Here is a 19912-nt window from a genome sequence, read left to right as displayed (position 1 = left end):
AATTCCAAAAGCGCTCTTAAGAAACACATGGGCCACTATTTCATAAGCGCTCAACAAGAGGTCAACACTGCATCATCCAAGATGTTGCCGATTATCAACAGACTTTCAACAGCGTGTATTGACACAACGCTTTCGAATTTCTATAGAAACCCTACATGCATTTTTGTAAGGGCCTGCACCTGCGCCGCCGCTCAATCCCACCCTTCAGCGTGTTATACAAGATCAGGTCGCTGAGGTTCTGCCTTCACCTCCTCAGCAGCCCCTGGTGGCGGCTCCTCTCACGTACGCTGATGTTTTGGTGCGGCCACCACCCCCTGTCGCCCCTGTATACAGCCGGCCTCCCCTCCTATACGAGCCTCAGGGACATCAGCAACCTTAGCAGCCTACAATCCCACCTTATCGTCCGGTTCTCCGCCGTCGATTACAGTCACAGCCTTCCAACCCCTGCCGCACACAAGACAACCGACCCATTTGCTACGCCTGTGGAGTCGCCGGCCATGTGGCTCGTTTGTGCCGCAATCGTGGCCCTCGTCCCTACGACTATACACGTGAGCCGATGTACAATCTTACCCCGTCCCCCTCGCCCGTGTTCCCTGAGCCTCCTCCGCAGTCCTCTTCAAGTTACGATCGCCGATCCCACTGCTCGCCTTCACCTGGCCGTCGTTCCCGTTCTCCGATGCTCTGCCGCCAATCAGCCGGTCACACGGAAAACTAACGGCCGCAGTTCCGGAGGCAAGAACTGCGCCATCAGGGACTAACACAAGACCTGTTTCAGTACCAGCCAACATTATTACCGTATTCATTGAGGGAGTTCCTGTCGAAGCACTTGTAGACACTGGCGCAGCCGTAACAGTTCTTAATTACACCCTCTGTCGCAAACTCAAAAGGTAATGACGCCGCTTCCTGCCGTTTCTCTTCGCACCGCCAGCGCTCAGGACATTCGACCATTAGCCGCCTGCACCGCCCGCCTTGTCATCGACGACGTCCAATACAAAATAGAATTCCTCGTCCTCGCCCGCTCATCACACGACGTCATCCTTGGTTGGGACTTCCTCTCCAATCATAACGCCATAATAGACTGCGCCCGTGCTCAACTTGAGTTATCACCCCTCAGTGACACTTCTTTCGACGCGTCCGCTGCTGCTGCCGCTACCGTGCACGTCGCAGAGGACACCGACGTTCCGCCTTTCTCCTCAGTGCTTGTGCCTCTTTATTGTGCTGCTCTTTCCGACGCCACTGTTATCTACACACCCTCTTTACGATGCGCTGACCAAAAATCCGTGTTGCTGCCCCATGCTGTGCTAACAAGTTTTCGCAGCTCAAGTGCTGTTTTTGTTTGTAACCCGTGCCCCTGCCCAACTACTTTGCTCCGTGGCCAGTCACTGGGTAGCATTGCTTTGCTCGATTTCACTCCCACCTATCCCTTCGTCGATAACACTGCCGGCCTTCACATCAGCGCCATAACGCCTCTTCCTGTCGCCACTCCATCTTCCCTCGAAGTTTTCCACCGGTCCATCGACGCTGGCCTGACGACGCCCTTACAACGAGCTCAGCTTGCCGCCATCCTACAATGTTTCGCGGCTTCGTTCGACTCCCAGCAACCGCTATATATATATATATATATATATATATATATATATATATATATATGAAGGAAAGAAGCCAACAGTCGGCGAGGCCAAGGAAAGCGTTGGGGACGTTACTTTATGTCTTTTTTTTTTTTTGTGTTTACTTGGATAATCACAGAAATTAGTAATGCAATCTATTTAGGGGAAAGATAATTATCTTTCCCTTAAATAGATTGCATTACTAATTTCTGTGATTATCCAAGTAAACATTAACACAAAAAAAAAAAGAAAAAAAAAGACATAAAGTAACGTCCCCAACGCTTTCCTTGGCCTCGCCGACTGTTGGCTTCTTTCCTTCATGTATTATAACGAGCACCCTCATTTCCCCTTGATATATATATATATATATATATATATATATATATATATATATATATATATATATATATATATATATATATATATATATTGTATGCCCTGCCGGGGTGGTGCAGTAGACGCAAATAAACAATGGAACCTTTGTATATTGATTCGAGCACAATACAATACTTGAAGTAAATACATTATTCTTGCCACCAAATAGGTATTGCATACAGTCGCACGGGCGAAAATAGAGAGGTTACGTCCCATTCATCCTTTCGTCCTTTCCCGTATTTCTTCCGCTTTTTCATTCCAGTAATTCGTATTTTCCCCGTATTTGTCCAATGGGACTCCCAAATAAACTCCGGGCTTTGTAGTCCATCTTACTCCACAGTAAATTTCCGGTTCCTCTTCTCATTCCCCGTGCCAGACTCCGAGACTTTTCTTTAAATTGACAGCACTACCAGTCTTCCTGCAATACCTTTGTGTTACTTTCAAAGCTTCCAAAACGCTTTCGCGGTCTTCACAAAAAAGCGCCACATCATCAGCGTATGCCAATATTTTCACTTCACATACTCCCAGCTTAAAACCACGGATGTATTCGTTAGCAGTTACCATTCTATACAATGGTTCCAAATATATAGCAAAGAGGAGAGGAGACAGTGGACATCCCTGCTGCACAGATGCTCTTACATCAATTCTTTCAGATAACACTTTGTTAATCATAAGGCGTGTAGAACAACATGCATAAGCCATTTTAACTCATTTCAATACAACGGCACCAACACCAATATGTTCCAACAAACAGTACAATATCTCATGCGACACACGATCAAATGCTTTTTCAAAATCAACTTGAACCATGGCCACTCTCCTGTTTAGAGCATCGCAGCCCTCGAACACACTACGCACTACATAAATATTATAAATAACCTTCTGGTCTTTATTCCACATGTTTGATGAGGTCCAACGATATCTTTTATAATGTATTGCTATCTCTTAGCTAACACCTTCATTAGAATTTTATAATCATTTGTTAATGTGATCGGTCTATAGCTTGTAACTTTTAAAAGCATTGCTGGTTCATCAGTCTTGGGAAACAAGACCGTATGCGCGTTGTTAAACGACGGAGGCAGATAACCCACATCAAAGCACTCCTTGAAAAGCCTGTAGAGCATGATAGATAACTCAATTTTAAGGCTCTTGTAAAAGGCTGCACACAAACCATCTGGTCCCGGGGACTTTCCGACATTCAAATCATCAATGGCTTTTTCTATTTCCTCCACACTTATTTCGTTTTCTAACTCTTCAGTAACTTCTTTGCCTAATATTGGCATCAGAGGCAAAAAGCTATCTCTTAAACCCTTCTTCACTTGGTGCTTTGCTCGAAAACAGCTCACGGTAATGCTCCACGAAGGCGCTCGTAATTCCGTCTTGATCATCATGCCTCTGCCCCTTGTATTCAGTAACCGTTATCTCGTTCGCGCGCGCATATCGTTTTTCATCAGCGAGGGCGCGTTTTGTTGGCGTCTCGCCACCGAGCCATTTTTCCGTGCGCGCTCTTATCGCAGCGCCTCTGTACTTTTGGGCATCCAAAGCTTCTAGCCTAACTTTGATGCCTTTTATATCATGCATAAACATACCCGGCATTCGTTCTTCTTCACGCCCTAAATATTTTAAGAGCTCTTGCAGTTGCTTTTCTTCTTTCTTTTCCTCATACTTAATAATGAAAGAGCTCTCAATTGCATTCATTTTAACCTCCTGTTTAAATCGTTCCCAGGATTCAATACAGCCTGTTTCGCTCTCATAAAAAATATCAATGCTTTCCTTAACTTTTCTTAAAAATAGTTCGTCTTCTGTAAGCCTCGAGTTTATTTTCCATAAGTCCCAGTTCATTTTTGATTTACACTGCTTCGTTCCGCCCAGCATGACCGTAACTAAGCAATGGTCATTAAATGACACTTGCTTCACTTCATACTGTTCACAGGTAGGCGAAAACTCCGGCGACACATATAATTCTGTCAAGTCGCACGCGTTTTTGAGCGTGCGGTACTCTGTAGAGTATTTAGCGACGGTACTACCTAAGCGGCTGTACAAGGATCTTATTTCCCAATTGTTCCCAGCTCCATTGTACAGAACCTTATACTGTGAAAGCCCAGGGAAAGACGTGCTCAAGCGAGTTAAAAACATGACTGTTGCACCGGGCGTAAAAACATTATTTTTTAAATTACATACAGGAACCCTCCCAGTCAAAACATGGATGGAAGAAAAGGGCCTTTTTGTACCTTGGGGCTCAAACTGTCTAGTATGTAGGAAACCTGAAACAGTTGAGCCCGTGTTCCTGGATTGTTTGGATGCGGTGTTTTACTGGGATGTGTTACAAAGGACACTTAAAAAAGACCTGCCATTGACGCCACGTGGAATTCGGTACTTGACAACTGTTAATGATGATTTTCAGTATGACCTCATCATGCAATTGGGCCTTCACAGTATTTGGAGGAGTAGGATGGCTTATAGACACTGTGATGTCGATGCACGACCTGTATATGATTATTTTGTTGAACAAGTGTATAAACTAAAAGAAATTTTGAAGCAGCAAGACGCTGCGGAGGACGTCTTGAGTCTGATGGGCGAAGTTGTGGTAATGAAAGTCCATTAGACACGGTTGTAAGCCAAGGGGCATGGCAACCGCGATCTTTTACTGATGTATTTGTACCAATTCATGCAATAAAGAAAAAAAAAAGCCGGGGTGGTGCAGTAGTAAGACGCCCGACTACTGCTCGGAATACCCGGGTTCGAACCCGACCTCGGCGGCTGCGCCTTCGATGCAGGCGAAACGAAGAGGCGTCTGTGTGCTGTGCAATGTCAGCGCACGTTAAAGATGTGGTCGAAATTTCCGTAGTAGAGTCGAGTCCTCCACTACGGCGTCTGTCATAGCCTCAGTCGCTTTGGGACGTTAAACCCCAGAAACCATATTTTTTTTATATTGGCTCACGGAAAGGGAAGGCGCAGTATCTGTCACACTTGCTCTAGTGGTCACCTGAACCGCGCGCCGTAAGGGAAGGGAGGAAGGTGGGAGTGAAAGTGGAAAGAGAGAAAGGGGAGGCGCGCGGAGGGCTACGGAGTAATTTCGACCACCTGGGGATCTTGACGTGCGCTGACATCGCGCAGCACAAGTACGGACGCCACTGCGTTTCGCCTAACGCAGCCGCCGTGGTCGGGTTCGAACCTGGGAGCTGTGGCACAGTGGTCGGGCGTCTTACCACTGCACCACCCTGGCGGGGCAAGATTATATTTTGATGGGTACGTTTTCTGCTGCTCCAAGCAGCTTTACTCTAAAGAACTATATATATTAACCTAGAATTCATATTTTTGCTCACTGTACAAGCAACTGAAGTCATAGAATTTACTTGAATAAGAACTCTAGCTTCTAGTTCTTTGTAACATTCGCTTTGTAACACACGTGCACAGTTCTCTCTCTCTCTCTCTCTCTCTCTCTCTCTCTCTCTCTCTCTGTGTGTGTTAACTTCTTTTATCCTGCTCGATAAAAAAACGTTCGACGTCTGTTTAATCGCACAGACGTAGTGCAGGGTGTTTCACAGGTTAATATACATGAAGGCTAGTGCGTAAGAATGCTGTATATTTTTTTCTATTAACGCAAATGCAATGTTACAATGTCGACGATGCTTCTTGCAGCGCAATTTTTGCGATCTGCTGAGCATTTTTTTATATATATATTGGGAAAATTTATATTCAATTCCTCTTTGGGACATTAATACCACAATTAAATATCTTGCTCGATCAGAGCTGGTTGTACGTGGTATAATTCGTTCATTATGCATATATAATGACAGCTCCAAAAATAAAATTTAATAATCTGAGAAATAGCGCTGCTTGACTTTGTCCAGATCATGTAACGACTCGATTTCTAAGACCGATGCATGATGAAGAGTGCGTCACTGAAATTCGGGAAAGTGAAAACAGAGAAAAGCTACGTACTTCACATGACCGACGGAGGTCCGAACGTCCGAAACTGGCGTACCGACGGTTGTCCGTCGGATGTCAAATGCCGTGTGGGTTCCTGTTTCGAGAATATCGGGCTAGTGACCGCTCATTTGCAGTTGCCTTCGCAGCAACGTTTGTGCCCTTTTTTGTACGAAAATATGCACGGAGTACCGCAGATGGAACTAGCTCAGAGCGTGGTTTCCTAGCTGCGTTCGGTTAAGATCATATATATGCGCACGGAATATCACGTCTAAACTTCTTGTGGCTATGTAGTATGAACACCAAAACGTGAACGAGCTGTAGGCGTTTGTTATTGCGCTATTTGTTCTGTGGCCGAAAAGCAATCATGACAATTAAGAGTTGCAAACGAACTGATCAAGTTTCAGTGCAAAAGTGCAACGCACGGATAGCTGCAAGGCAGTCCGTCGCCGAAGATAAACACCTCTGTCATTCGCTCTCATCGTTATCCGACCGCAAGAAACAAACGAAAACAGGTACCAATTTCTTTTTTGTGCCTTATGGCGCAATAACTGCATCACACATTGCAGGAATATCGGGAATTATGCTCGAAAACGCAGCAATTGGCGCCGCGCATCCAATGCAGACGGCCCATGCAAAACTCAGCTAGCAAACCAGATGTAATAGCGCTCCAAGAAAATAGGGGACCAATCAATTTACCAGGCTACGAAGCTTTTGTACAAACAGACGTGTCGAACAAGCGGGACCAGCTCACCGCGACTTTCATTCAGCGAAACATCACCGCCATACAGCACACATTCGATGACACCGACGTCAATTACACTTTGCTAGAAATTGTCCCTAGGAAAAAAGGAGATACAACGCTCTTCATCCTAAACTTGTACAGCTCAAGAAGTACTTTGCTTTGGGCTAGTTGGTTCATGGTTGAAGTGGATTATGAAGACGGCGCGAAAGCGACGAGGACAAGGAAGGAACACCAAAATGGCGCCTGTCCTGTTATTTTGGTGTTCCTTCCTTGTCCTCGTCGCTTTCGCGCCGTCTTCATAATCCATTTGTACAGCTCACCCAAAGACGCGGGCTCAGGAATACCGCGTCTACTAGAGAAGGTACTAAAGCTCGCAGCCAGGGCGCAGTTACTGGTAGTGGGCGATTTTAACGCACGTCACACGGCATGGGGTTACAATAAAACCACGCCCAAAGGCATCAGAATCCGGGAAGCAGCCCAAGATTTTGGTTTCTCCATTCTTAACGACCCACAGGAAGTCACAAGAATAGGCAACAGCGTAAGTGCAGACACCTCTCCTGATCTAACACTAAGCAAAAACATTTGGGACGCTCGCTGGAACAACACGCAACACTCGCTAGGCAGTGACCACTACATTATCTCCGCCAAATTCAACACAACGCCACATAAACGCCTAACCGCAAAAGCCACAATTACGGACTGGGACAAATTTAGAAAACTGAGGGAACAAACCGCCCCCATAACCGGCCTTAAAGACTGGACCAGCGCACTTATTAATGGCGTTCACAGCACCACAGCCGAAATACAATCCGCAGGTCAGGACAACACAACCACGGACGCGCGGCTACTGCACATGTGGGAGGCTCACGCTAGTTTACTTTGCCGTTGGAAAAAGCAGCGTTTCAACAGAACGCTGCGACGGCCTATTGCACAACTAGAGAGGCAGATCGAGGCACATGCCAGCGACCTGGAGAAACAACAGTGGGGGCAAATCTGCGATGGAATGAACGGACAGCTCGGCAGTAAGAAAACCTGGCTCTTGCTCCGACACTTGCTCGACCCAAAGCAAACAAAATCTGCTGCGCGGGATCACCTCGCACAAATTATACAAAAGTATGAAGGTACGGACGCGGAGCTACTAAATGCACTATGTCAAATGTACCTGAACACGACACCTAGCACTAGCCCACTCCCTATGTATGGAGGACTCCCCAATGAACAGTTGGACAAGGACTTTACGGAAGCGGAGATGTTGTACGCGATAAGACAACTCAGGACAACCTCGGCGGCGGGACCAGACGGCGTCTCAAACAATATCCTCAGGAACCTAGATATCGGCTCAGTTTCGGCCCTAACTGACCTCATGAACACCTACTGGAGGAAAGGAGAGGTACCGCAAGAATGGAAACATGCCAAAGTGACATTCATACCGAAACCAGGGAAGAAGCTTAACATAGAAAACCTAAGACCCATTTCGTTAACGTCGTGCCTAGGCAAATTAATGGAACACATCGTTCTCAACAGGCTGCAGGGTTATGTAAAGGACAACGACCTCATCCCCTCAACCATGATAGGATTCAGACCCAACCTCTCCACGCAGGATGTCATGATCCAGCTGTCGAGGGATGTTATGGATCGCAGGTACTGTCATGGAACGAGGGCAATACTTGGGCTTGATCTCTGTAAAGCCTTCGATAACGTCTCGCACGAGGCGATATTAGAAAACCTCTCGCTTTTGAATCCTGGAGAGAGAGTCTTCGGGTACGTCCGGTCCTTCCTTAAGAACAGGACGGCCGAGCTCACTCTCGGCGCGATCAAATCAGACCCCATATCTCTGGGCGGAAAGGGAACGCCACAAGGCTCTGTGATGTCGCCGTTCCTCTTCAACATTGCACTGATAACACTGCCCCCCAGACTCGCCGCCATCGAGGGGCTACAGCATACGTTTTACGCGGACGACATTACCCTGTGGGTGAACAGGGGAAGTGATGCCCAAATAGAAAGTGTGCTTCAGGAAGCAGTCGACACCATTGAGACTTACGCTCTAAGGGCGAGTCTTGAATGTTCACACTCGAAGTCCGAACTCCTTGTAGTTCGAGAAGGCCCCAATCGAAAGAACAGACCTCCGCCTCCTGCAATCAGGGTAGAGCTCAAAGGACTGCCAATCAAACAAGTAGACACCATCAGAATCCTAGGCATGTTCATTCAGAGTAACCACAGAAATTTAGGAACATTAGATAAACTGACCACAACAGTCACCCAAACAGCCAGACTAATCAAGCGAATAGCCAACAAGAGGAGGGGCATGAAAGAACGCGACACCTGTCGACTCATTCAGGCTTTCGTCATCACCAGGCTAGTCTACACCCTGCCCTATCTGCACCTTTACCAAGACGAAAAGCAAAAGGTTGAATGTCTTATCCGGCAAGCTTACAAAACAGCACTAGGACTATCGAGAAACACCTCAACCGATAGGCTCTTAGTTCTTGGAACGCACAACACACTTGATGAACTCAAGGAAGCGCATTTAATAGCGCAGTACTCCAGACTGGCGCGCACCAAAGCCGGGAGGCTTGTCTTGCTGAGGCTAGGCATCAATGCCGAACCCATGGCGGACGATCCCAGGCAAATACCCACAGCAATCAGGAAGAAGCTTGTCATCAAGACCCTCCCTAAGAATATGCACCCCATTCACCACGAAGGCAGGCGACTAGCACGCGCACGTGCACTACACACCAAATACAAAGGAAACCATTCGGTTGCTTACGTAGATGCGGCCGGATATGAAGAGACGGACCGCGGTTTCGCGATTTGTGCGGTGACTGGGGCCCGTGAGTCCACGCCTACCAAAATCTTAGCTTCAGCTACTGTACGCACCAGAACCTCCGAGGCTGCAGAGGAAGCAGCCATCGCGCTGGCTATCGCTTTTACCGAAGCAGATGTTATATAGTCAGTGATTCCAAAACAGCCGTACGGAATTTCGGGAGGGGCCGTCTGTCGGCTGCCGCCAGGAATATCCTTAAAAGCTACCATCCAGTCCCTGGTAGGACGATAGAACTGGTATGGGTTCCGGCTCACTCGGGCAATCCCGGGAACGAGAAGGCTCACGAATATGCCCGAGGGTTCGTCGGCCGGGCGGTGAGCACCTCGTTTCCCGCGGGCACAAGGGAGGGCTTGCTCTCGTTCCATGATATAATTCGCCATTTTAGCCTGGGAAGGCGCATATCTTCCCTCCACCACACAATTCATTACTCTGGCGCCAGCTACAAACCCGCTCCTTCCCCTGCCCCAAAGTTTATTCATATATATTCAAAGAGCAGGTTGAGCTTGAATGCAAAGAGTGTGGCGTCGACGCTACTTTAGACCACATTACATGGGGGTGCACGGCCTATCCGCCACCCGCCGATTTGCTGCCAGCTCCATCTCTGGAGGAGTGGGAGCGCTGCTCGGACCCGGCCATCCAGGCTCGGGTCACTGAGTGGGCCGAAGAGATCGCCGACAGGACGCAACTGGCGGCCATCTGGCGTGGCCAGCAATCAAACTGACTGAACCTCTTAAAGCCGATGAAATAAATTTTTTCCCATCCATGCCTTCACCAGCTTCGCCGCATATACACTGACGTCACGGGCTGAGGCACGTGATGCTGGATGCTGTTGGCTAGACACCATAGACACCTATTTGTGTCGCCCACGGTGGTGTCGCCCCGGTCGTCCCGACTGCATGGCATTCGCACGAGTCGCAGCCAGCCCAGCCAGCCAGCCAGCCAGTCTGTTCCAACATCCCAACTTCCATTCTCGTGTCGCGCAGTCTGGAAAGTGCTTGACAAGTGTTCGTGCGTTGGGACGGAACATTGGCGCTGTGTCATAATTTAAAGGTCTTAGCGTTGACCAGATTTTAATTTGAGGTAGACACTTCGGCGTCCGCAGTGAAGAGGGGGTGAGTGCATTTTCGGGATTTGTTAGGACAGTGGAGATTGGTGTTTTAATGACTGGCGGGCTCTTTCTCCCGCCTTTTTCTTCTGTGTTCATTTTCGTCAAAAGCGAGACGTGCCTTTTTTTTTTTTTTTTCGTACAGTGCAAAATGCGCAGAATTGGGGTGTTTTGTTCTCAGGTTAAAAACTACCGTTTGCCAATTACGGTAGTCTATAGCTGTTTGTTCTGTCCGGGTCCTCGTGAAACGCGGCGCTGTTCTGTCATTTCTATTTATTTCAAAATACTGCAGGCCAGAGTTGGCACAAGCTGTGCGAGCTTCAGACGCTGTTCTAAAACAGATACCCGCTGTTTTGTTGGTTCGCTTTTCAGGTTCCTGCCGTAGTGTGAGAAACAAGCAAAGCGCTTTTCGAACGCTTTCGCCTCATTCGAACGCTTTCGCCGGGCGTTGTTGCCACACACCTTCAGGTAAAACTTGCACGTGTTTTCAAAAGACATTCCAATCGCATTGATCTGCTTTTATTACCTTTTCCACTTAATATCCGATATTATCATTTCTTCCCTTTTTATGTTCGTTTGTTTTTGCAGTGGGGGGTGCTGAACGCACTCAGACATGGGGACCGAGTCCCCTGAAGAGGTGGGGACCATTCTTCGGTCCATTCTCACTAGCGAGAAGTCGGGTATTCCATTGCGTCGACTAGAGGGTAAGTGCTCAAATGGGATTTTGGGCTGTATCAAATTTTAACTGCAAGTCGAACCGTTAAGTCACGTCAGCAACAGCTCACGTGGACTTAACGGTTCGACTTGCGTCTCAGTACTTTCGGTGATCTGATAATTCTGTCAAGTTTGCTTTTCATTTACAACACATCGCAGTTATTCCGTTCATTGTTGGAGACTTTTTCTTTTTTGTTTTACATTTATCTTACTTGTGCTGGCATATCTGCAGCTGACTGACTTCGCGAGTTTAGTTGCGGTCATGCATAAATTAATTGTGCTGAGGTGTTGATAACAGCGCAGGAAATAATTCCTTTGTTGGCTTAATGTATATCAGGTGACAGAAAAGATACAAAACATGCAGCGTGAACAGAAGTGTCTTCCTCGGGACTTTGTGGCTTTCATACATGCTATATACGTGTGGTGTTGCTAATTGTGGCCTGCTAGCTTGCACAGCATACTGTTTGGCCTGAGGCCTGCCGATCTTCCACTCAGGTCAGCGGACAAATTAAGTTCTATTTAACATTTTGGTGCGATTACTCCTAGACTACTCATATCTGTCCATTGTTGCGCGAAAATGACCTGTGCTGTATGATTTCAGCACTTGCATATCTTAATCTGGGGTCCTCAACCACAATCGTGTGATTCAGAGCAATAAATTTGTGTACCTGCCTCCCTTGTATAATGTGATGCCCTTGCTGCAAGTGGTACCCTCCCTGAAGGAGGGTAAATAAATGTAATGCCATTAAATTCATAGATTTTTGTTTTAATTTCTGTAATGTAGCGAGTCTCGAATGCTCTTTAGTCGCATTCGGCTTTCATTCGTGAACTTTACTGCAGTGTGCCCTCCTTCAGGGAGTTTTATGCACCTGGCTAATCATGTTTCACTTTAGGCAGTCCCTTTAATTCTACCTTAACATATTTAAGCCCTAGCCATCTCTTAATAGAACCTGGCATGCAAGTTTCCTACCAGGGGTCATGCATCATTCATTTCCTTCAGTACACTACTGTGAAAGAACCCAAAGTGCAGTTGCACACTATGTTGCTTCTTTCTAATTTTACATGTTCTGGCACATAATCTGTACAAGGTCCAATTTGGGCCTAAGTTTAAAAATATGCCGAGGCACAGTAGTGTGGGCACCTTCATCGGTATTACTGCAGTATGTAGTGGGCATGACTTCAGTCCAATGTTCCAATAAATTGAAAAAATTAATAAATTGGTAGTGCCACAGATGTGACTTGGCAGAAACAGCATAGTGCGTGTTGAATACGAAAAATGGTGTTCCGATTCCCAGTAGCGATACTAGGGCAGAAACACCATGGTCAGGTGTTTCACTTGAGCCAGAGAAAAATCTGTTATTTCAGAGACGCCTGATGGTGAAATGCCATCTTCCAAATAGGAACGATGGTTAATGTTTCGGCCTATGTATTATAGCTTCAGGGAATCTGCATGCTTGCTGCTTTCCGTACTGAATGCAACCAAGTTTCAGATGTTAACCCCTTGCTTGTCGAATATTAAAAAAAAAAATTCACCCCCAGTGTCAAATTTTTTTACACACTAGGCGCTCGGCACAGTACTCGAATGGCAAAAACGCCTTGGGATGGTTTTGCCGTACGGCAAAAGCAGTCAAAGGGTTAATAAATCGGTTGGTTTACTGGAAAGGAAAGGAGCAGTATCTGTCACACTTCATTAATTTTTGTTAATGTGAAAGCCTTTCTAGGGTCATGGTATGAAATCCCGTTCTTTATCTTCCAGCCCTGCCCAATTTCTTTATCCTGTCACGTTCGTGGCACTGTCAAATACGGCCATGCTCACAGATTCCATGCTTGAGACTGCAGAGGGTTCATAGTCACTTGGGTCATTCTTATAATTCATGGGCTCTTTTCAGTGCAGAAAAAGCTAATTTATAGCTCCCATCAAAATGTTGAAGTAGAAATTGGATACTTTTTGGGGGGTTGCTTTACAATTTGGCACTCCCCCAACACAATGGCTCAGTGGTGAGGGCGCTAGACTAGAGCCAGGGAACCCTGATTCAAGCCCAGTTGCATTTTGCTGGTTGTTAAACTCAAAGGCACCCATGTGCTGACACTTGGTGCCATAGCGGCAGTGTGGGTCCTTCACAAGCAGCCTGCGTCGCGTGTGAGGCTTCACCGTACGATGCGCTGAACGGCACTTGACGAGCGCTCATTTAGAGAGCAGCGGAAGAACCACGATGGAAAAACGCGCAAGAAACCTGATACTGCTGTCTGAAATGACGCGCATCTGGCCATCTGATGTTCAGCTAATGGCTGCCGTTGCCGCGGGTTGGTGCAGACTGAAACGGCGCAAAACTCGTTAAAGCGAAACTGAAACTACGTAGTCTGCCTGTTAAGGTAGTGTTGGATGAGGCTGTGTATAGTCATGCTTGACATAGAGTGCATGTCTGAGGTACATGGTTGACTGCATAGCATGTAGTTCAGGTTTGAGGAGTACTGTTTTAACAATTAGTGTCATGCTGCCATATCCGGATGCGGCCCAATCGGTGCGAGACGCTTAGCACCTGTCGGACGCCATGGCATTACCTGGGCATTGGCTGGGACTGCGCTGACAGAAATGCTTATCCGTTTTTCCGAATTTGGGAGGTCGAAATAACAAGCATTTAGCTGCTAGTCTGAGGTCATGCAGCACAGGCAGCAAGCAGCCACTGCCACGGTGCCAACCCCCTACTTGCAGGACGCCGCGCTGGTCATAGGTTAAACTTTACTGACGCTTCCATGGCTCTACTCGGTTTTATCTTTTGTCCCCATTTTCGACGCGCACAGCCTCGGTAACTGTAAGCTGACCTATCGCGTCGGCGTTTTCCTGGCCATATGTGCTGGGCACCAGGCAACCGAGACAAGGCGCTGGGCTGTTTGAACTATCCGTTGCGGAACAGACTCTCATTTGAATTAAAGGGCTCTTTAGCACACAAACTTCTATGAAGCTTGGCCGGACCGAGTAGAGTAGTTTGAATGAACAAGCTTTCACTGTGTAAACAGTGCTATGCATTTGGTCAGTTTGAGTTTCAGGGGCTCTTTAAGGGCATATATTATTTACGTAAACTCAGTGGCCCTGTTGGTTCCCATGAAATGTGCTTTCTAGTAGTTGTACAATATCTACCTTTCTTCTTATTGAATGGAAATACCTTGACAGTGTTAGTTGCTTTAGTTCAATGGAGTTTGTAGGGTCAGTGTGGCGGTCGCCCAGAGGTTTTCTATATATCAACCCTGCCAAACAACTATGCCCAACAGTCATTAGCCTTTACTCTGCCAGTTCTCAACAGTTATGCTCATCAGTCCATCGATATAACTACGATGTCTAAAAGTTATTTGAAACATTTGTTCTTGGGGTATAATAATCCAACAATGTGAAATGTGAACTCTGCATGATTTTCCTCTTGATCCCGTCAATCCCATGTTCCCTTCTTGTGAAACAATATATGTTGGCTCGTATGACAGTGTATTTGTAATGCTCCATTATTTTGATTTTGATAGTGAGATTTTTTCCTTATTTTCTTTTTTTGTGACACTGTATATGTTGTCTCGTATTACAGTACATTTGTAACTCTCCTTTTGCTATTTCGATAGTGGATTGTTTTATATTATGCCTCTGCTGCTGTCATGAGTGGAGGCAGTCGCCTAGTCAAGCTGCTGGTAGCAGTAGCTTTTTGCAGCTGCTCCATCCTTGTACTTTGTGCAAAGGAAAATAAAATTTGATTTGATTTGAAGAGACACCGCTTCTGTCTCAAAGGGTGTTTTCATGAGTTGTGAAATGTTGGAAGGATTAGACTGAAAAGCGAAGGATTAGTACCATTCAGCATTTTCACAACCAAACGGTCCAGGAAGTCTGCTTTTTTTTTTTTTTTTGCATGAGTGCTCCTGTGTCCAGGCTACGTTATCGTTCATATCCAAGTGCTGAATGCAGAATCCTGTTGGCCTCTGACAGGAGCTTAAGTACATTTTTTTCTCTGCAATAATTTATTTTGCTACTGCACTAATGTCACAGAAGCTGTGAAATCCATGGAAATATTTTCTAAAAATTAGAGTTCTTCTTAGTTTCTTTAAGAGGGGACAGGGCTCTTGAGGGGCTGAAAATTGCAAAAAAAAACTTTGAAAATGACATTTTTAAAAACCTACAGTCCTACATTTCTAATTTATTCACTCCCTGGTTCATTCATTTCACTTTTATAAGGTACATATGAGCTGAATTAATCCCATCTCTACTTATTTTTTTTCTCTTAAAACAAATTTTTGATGACATGCTTGCTTGATGGTTGTGCATGCAAATGTTTTGTGTACTCTAATTAAAACTGTTGATCAATCACTTTTCCCCACATTGAACTTCAACCAGTTGTAAAAGTACAAATATTGCTTTGATCAAAAAAGTGTTTCCTACGTTGTGTTCCTTATAGGCTAAAAAAGCGAGACAGACACCAAACCAACTTTCAACTCAGGTTTATTTGCCTAAACCTTTGTCTCTTTTATGAAGCACTGGAGCCATATCATATAGGCTTATCACAATGAATAAAAAACATTGTTAGCAACAAAGTTTTATACACTACTGGTTTGGCAGATGCTGCTGGCACCTAGTAGGGCCCTTATTATTGGTCGCTGTCACTATAGTCGAAATTTTGATTGTTGCTTCAATCAGTGCTAGTGTTAGCAGTTATTTTGCTGTGTCAGTCGTGTAGAACACTTTTACAGGCACTCGTTATAGCAGGTGTATGTAGGCTTATTATACTGTGCTTTTGAGCAGTGTTTGAGTGATGTTCCAAAGTTAGCTGAACATATTTTGACCCAGACATAATGTTAGTCTGATGAGATCCTGATGTCAGAGGGCACAGAAGACGAAGGACACAGCAGTCAGAGTCCCTGACTAGGGACCTCACCTACACATCTCTTTCCTTTATCTCTTATCCCTTATCGCATCTTCTGGAATTTGTCACTGTGGGGTTTGTTATCTATCTAGCTTTGCCGTATTGTGAAGGTACCATCATCCTTGCTTTCATTTCCAGGTGAATACCGGACGCTCACTGGGACACGCATCCCATTCCAGAGGCTGGGATTCAGCACGTTGGAAGAGTACCTCGAAAGTGTCCCTGATGTGGCTAGGTTTACCAGGTGAGCTCTCGTACTGCTCTCATATGTTCGGACTTTCTTTTTCTCCTGTTTTCTTGGCTGGGCATATTTTTATTTTGGTTTATTTTGATTCTCAAAATGGATTCCATCAACCAGTCCTTTCAATACATGCTAGCTAGCTTTTTCTTTTCACTTTTGGATTTGCAGTCGGGAAATATTCTGTTCGATTTGAAAACATTCGCTTTTTACTGGAAATTAATTATTCTCACATGCTTAATAACACAGGTTAACATCTAATAAGGGACACGTCACTTGTGCTGTCTAGTGAGAGGACTACTTGCAAAGCAAATTGTGCAGCATACCTTCAGTTCTGTGTTCTTATCTGCACACTTGATATTTGGAACTTTTTTGTTGACACATGATTGTGGCCTGAATGTGCAACCTTTGCATAAGCACTAGGTATAGCATCTCGTCCTTCATGAATAAGCACTTCGCTTTTTATACTTTCTTTTTGCAGAAATACATTGGGGGAAGTTGTGGTCGTTGCAGTTGTCAGCGAGTCGACAGCTCACGTGGCACAAATGGTGCGTGGTCAAAAGTCGACAAAGCCAAAGATGATGCCTGTGAGTAGCTCTGTCCGTTTCCATTTAGCAATCAATAGCAATCAAACCCTGTGCAAATCTGAATGCCTCGGCTGCTGTGGTTTGTGAATACAGTAAAAGCTCATTAATTTGAATTCCACGAGATCGCTAAGCCAGTTCGAATTAACCAAAATTCAAATCAATGAAAGTGAGCAAAAATTAATGCGCTTGAAATGTGGAGGGCACGAAAAACATTTGTCAAAAAAATCGATTATCACCTTCTGCCTCTTTTCTCTGAGGGCAACAGTCGCCATCCTATCTTCCAGGACGCGAATGTGAATCAGGGAGTCTTCTTCTCCCTCTTCAAAGCTGAAGAAAAGGTGTGCGACAGTCAGCGCTTCCACTGCTTCCGCCACGGACGGCTGCGCGGGAGCCTCTTTCTCTTTGTCGTCTTCGTCTTCCGCATCTTCTGGGACAGACCGCTCGCCAACAACTGCAGCAGTAATGTCCTCATCAGATAGGGCACCCGACTCTGCTACATCGCAGTCCACTTCAACGTAGTCATCAAAACTTGTGTCCTGAAACGCAGCATGCATCGCTGCAGGCAGGGGTTCCTGACTCTCGTCGTCGCCACTTTCCTCCATTCCAGCAACAAAGCCACAGTGGTGGAAGCTGTTCGCAATCGTAGACGGCGTTACCTGCTCCCATGCACACACCAATATGTGCATTGCTGAGATCAATGTGATGCTGTGGCTTTTATGGTTGCCCGAGCACAAAATCATGCGCTCGAGCATATGGCGCCTGTAGAAACACTTCATGCTTCTAATGACTCCTTGATTCATCGGCTGCAAGGTTGCAGTTGGGTTGGCGGGCAGAAACACCAATCTCGGTGTCAACCTTGTGTGCCGAGCAATTATCGACGATGAGCAAAACTTGTCGGTTGCTTAGCTCCATCTTCTGGTAACTTCAGCAACCACTTTTTGAACAACTTGCCAGTCATCCATGCATTGCTGTTGGCGGTGTATTTGGTCGGCAGTGTTCGGATGTTTTTGAAACACCGTGGCTTTTGTGACTTCCTAATCACAAAAAGTGGAACCTTCTCCGCTCCGGTCATATTCGCAGCGACCAGAACTGTAATCCACTCTTTGCTGCGCTTACTGCCAGCACAGCTGTCCCCTTTGAATGCTATAGTTCTGTCCGGTTGAAGCTTGTGGAACAAAGCTGTTTCATCGGCATTAATTATGTCCTCTGCCGAGAAACTGTCCAGATACTGCTGCAGGGCACCGCTTCGCCACGTCGCAGAAGTTCCTGCGTCCGCTTCCTTTGCTTCACCGGACAGCACCCGGAAGATAAGATTATGTCTGTCTCTAAAGCCATCCTTTGGCGGCAACAAAATCTTGCACATTCATGCGTAGGGCGAAATCTGCCGCCTTCGCCATGATGATTGGGCCACTCAGGGGTATATTATTGCTTCTCATTTCCTTCACCCATGTGATGACTGCGGTCTCAACCTCGGGGTACTTTGTTGATCATAGCCTTTTTCTGCTGTTTAATAAACCTGATTCGTATGCATCCTCGATGGGCTTTCTATTGCGTACGTAAGTTGACAACATGCTTGGCGGAATACCATGCTTTTTTGCGATTTCCACTTTGCTGATTTTCCCTTGGTCCACTTCACACAAAATATCTACTTTTTCCTGCACCGTTTTGGCGCAGCATTTTCCGCGTGAACACATCTCACTGACAAAGCTCAAGGCAAGTGACGTGCAAAACTAGCTCTCACAATACCAGTCGTCTCTCGGAAAAAGGAAAAAGGCCTAGGCTGCCCTGTGTCTCCCAACTACGCCAGCGTGTCGACGGCTCTGCCACCTGTCATTCAGCCGTGAAAGCTTCGGTGGTTTTCAACGACGACGCTTGGCGGCGCGCAGTTTGAATTATCGGTGGCGGCGGCAATTTTTGGATGAATTAATGAGCTGTTATACACATTTAATTCTACGCAGTACGGACTGGACCACGACTGCTAGTTCGAATTATCCAAAATTTTTGAATTAACGATTTGTGAATTAACGAGCTCTTACTGAGGTGTATTTTCTGTGTGACTCCGCAAATTTAAGGCTGTGCAGTCTTGCTGTATATTTCAATTCAATTCAATTTATTTTTCAGAAAGCTTCTGAAGGGTTACCTGGGCTAAAAGCTGTCATGTCAGCTTGACAAGGCCCAGGTGCCCGATGTACAAGGCAGGGCATGGTGGCCTACTATGCATAGGACAGTACAATGAAAAATAATAAAATACACAAAATGCATTGTACAGATACTATTTGAAAAAAAAAAAAATTGATATACAGATATGCATTTGTAAAGTATGCTGCTGCAGTTACTGTGCAGTTAAATGTGCAGGTACTCTGTAATAGGCCATAAGTTTCAGAAAGAGGTTAAATGAGCACAGTGACGTGTGTAAGGCTGTTAATTCCAGCCTAGCTCTAGGTTTGTTGTACCGTGCTGATATCGCTAAAAAAAGAACGACAAAAATCGTGCACTGAAACAAGACTTCTTCGGTTTATAAAATTCTAAATACAAGACGAAAAAAACAGTGTCTGAGCTGATGCGAGAGGGAGCCCCTCTCCCATTTCGCTCGCCCAGCACTCTACTTGGCCGAACCTATGAGAAACACAGCTTTGTGCTGACGTATTGGAAGCTAAGCTATCAACCATGATTGCCTGTCCAACTCAACCTGCAGCCGCACCTTTAGCAGCGTCGTTACCATGGTAACGACGCTGCGAAGCACAGCTATGAGGACCGGCCTTTTTCGGCTGCTCAAAGCTAACCTAGCCCACCAAACACTGCTGCAAACCATCTTTGCTATCTAAGTGTAGTGCCCACGTATCGTTCAACGCTGACAACAAATGTTTTCCAATCCAATTGGGGGGTGTCGAC

At 45.9% G+C, this 19912-nt stretch overlaps 1 protein-coding gene across 3 annotated transcripts in view; it reads left to right on the top strand.

Moving 5' to 3' along the window:
* Nucleotides 1-10388: 10388 nt before the first annotated feature.
* Nucleotides 10389-19912, top strand: part of LOC146190509 (uncharacterized) — a 110871-nt gene continuing 101347 nt past the window's right edge. For 2 of the 3 annotated variants that reach the window (XM_084600913.1, XM_084600914.1), the window contains exons 1-5: nucleotides 10389-10593; nucleotides 10959-11054; nucleotides 11175-11290; nucleotides 16334-16439; nucleotides 16915-17020. In XM_084600913.1, the coding sequence (XP_084457039.1) occupies nucleotides 11200-11290; nucleotides 16334-16439; nucleotides 16915-17020 (303 nt within the window). In that variant the 5' untranslated portion in view covers nucleotides 10389-10593; nucleotides 10959-11054; nucleotides 11175-11199. The remainder of the gene's footprint in view (nucleotides 10594-10958; nucleotides 11055-11174; nucleotides 11291-16333; nucleotides 16440-16914; nucleotides 17021-19912) is intronic. The other variant, XM_084600912.1, reaches the window with a different exon arrangement.

The sequence above is a fragment of the Amblyomma maculatum genome, chromosome 4, assembly GCF_055883805.1.
Source record: "Amblyomma maculatum isolate TAMU_Amacu chromosome 4, ASM5588380v1, whole genome shotgun sequence".
NCBI lineage: Eukaryota > Metazoa > Arthropoda > Arachnida > Ixodida > Ixodidae > Amblyomma > Amblyomma maculatum.
The sequence above is the reverse complement of the archived record's forward strand: the minus strand, read 5'-3'. Positions and strand labels throughout refer to the sequence as shown.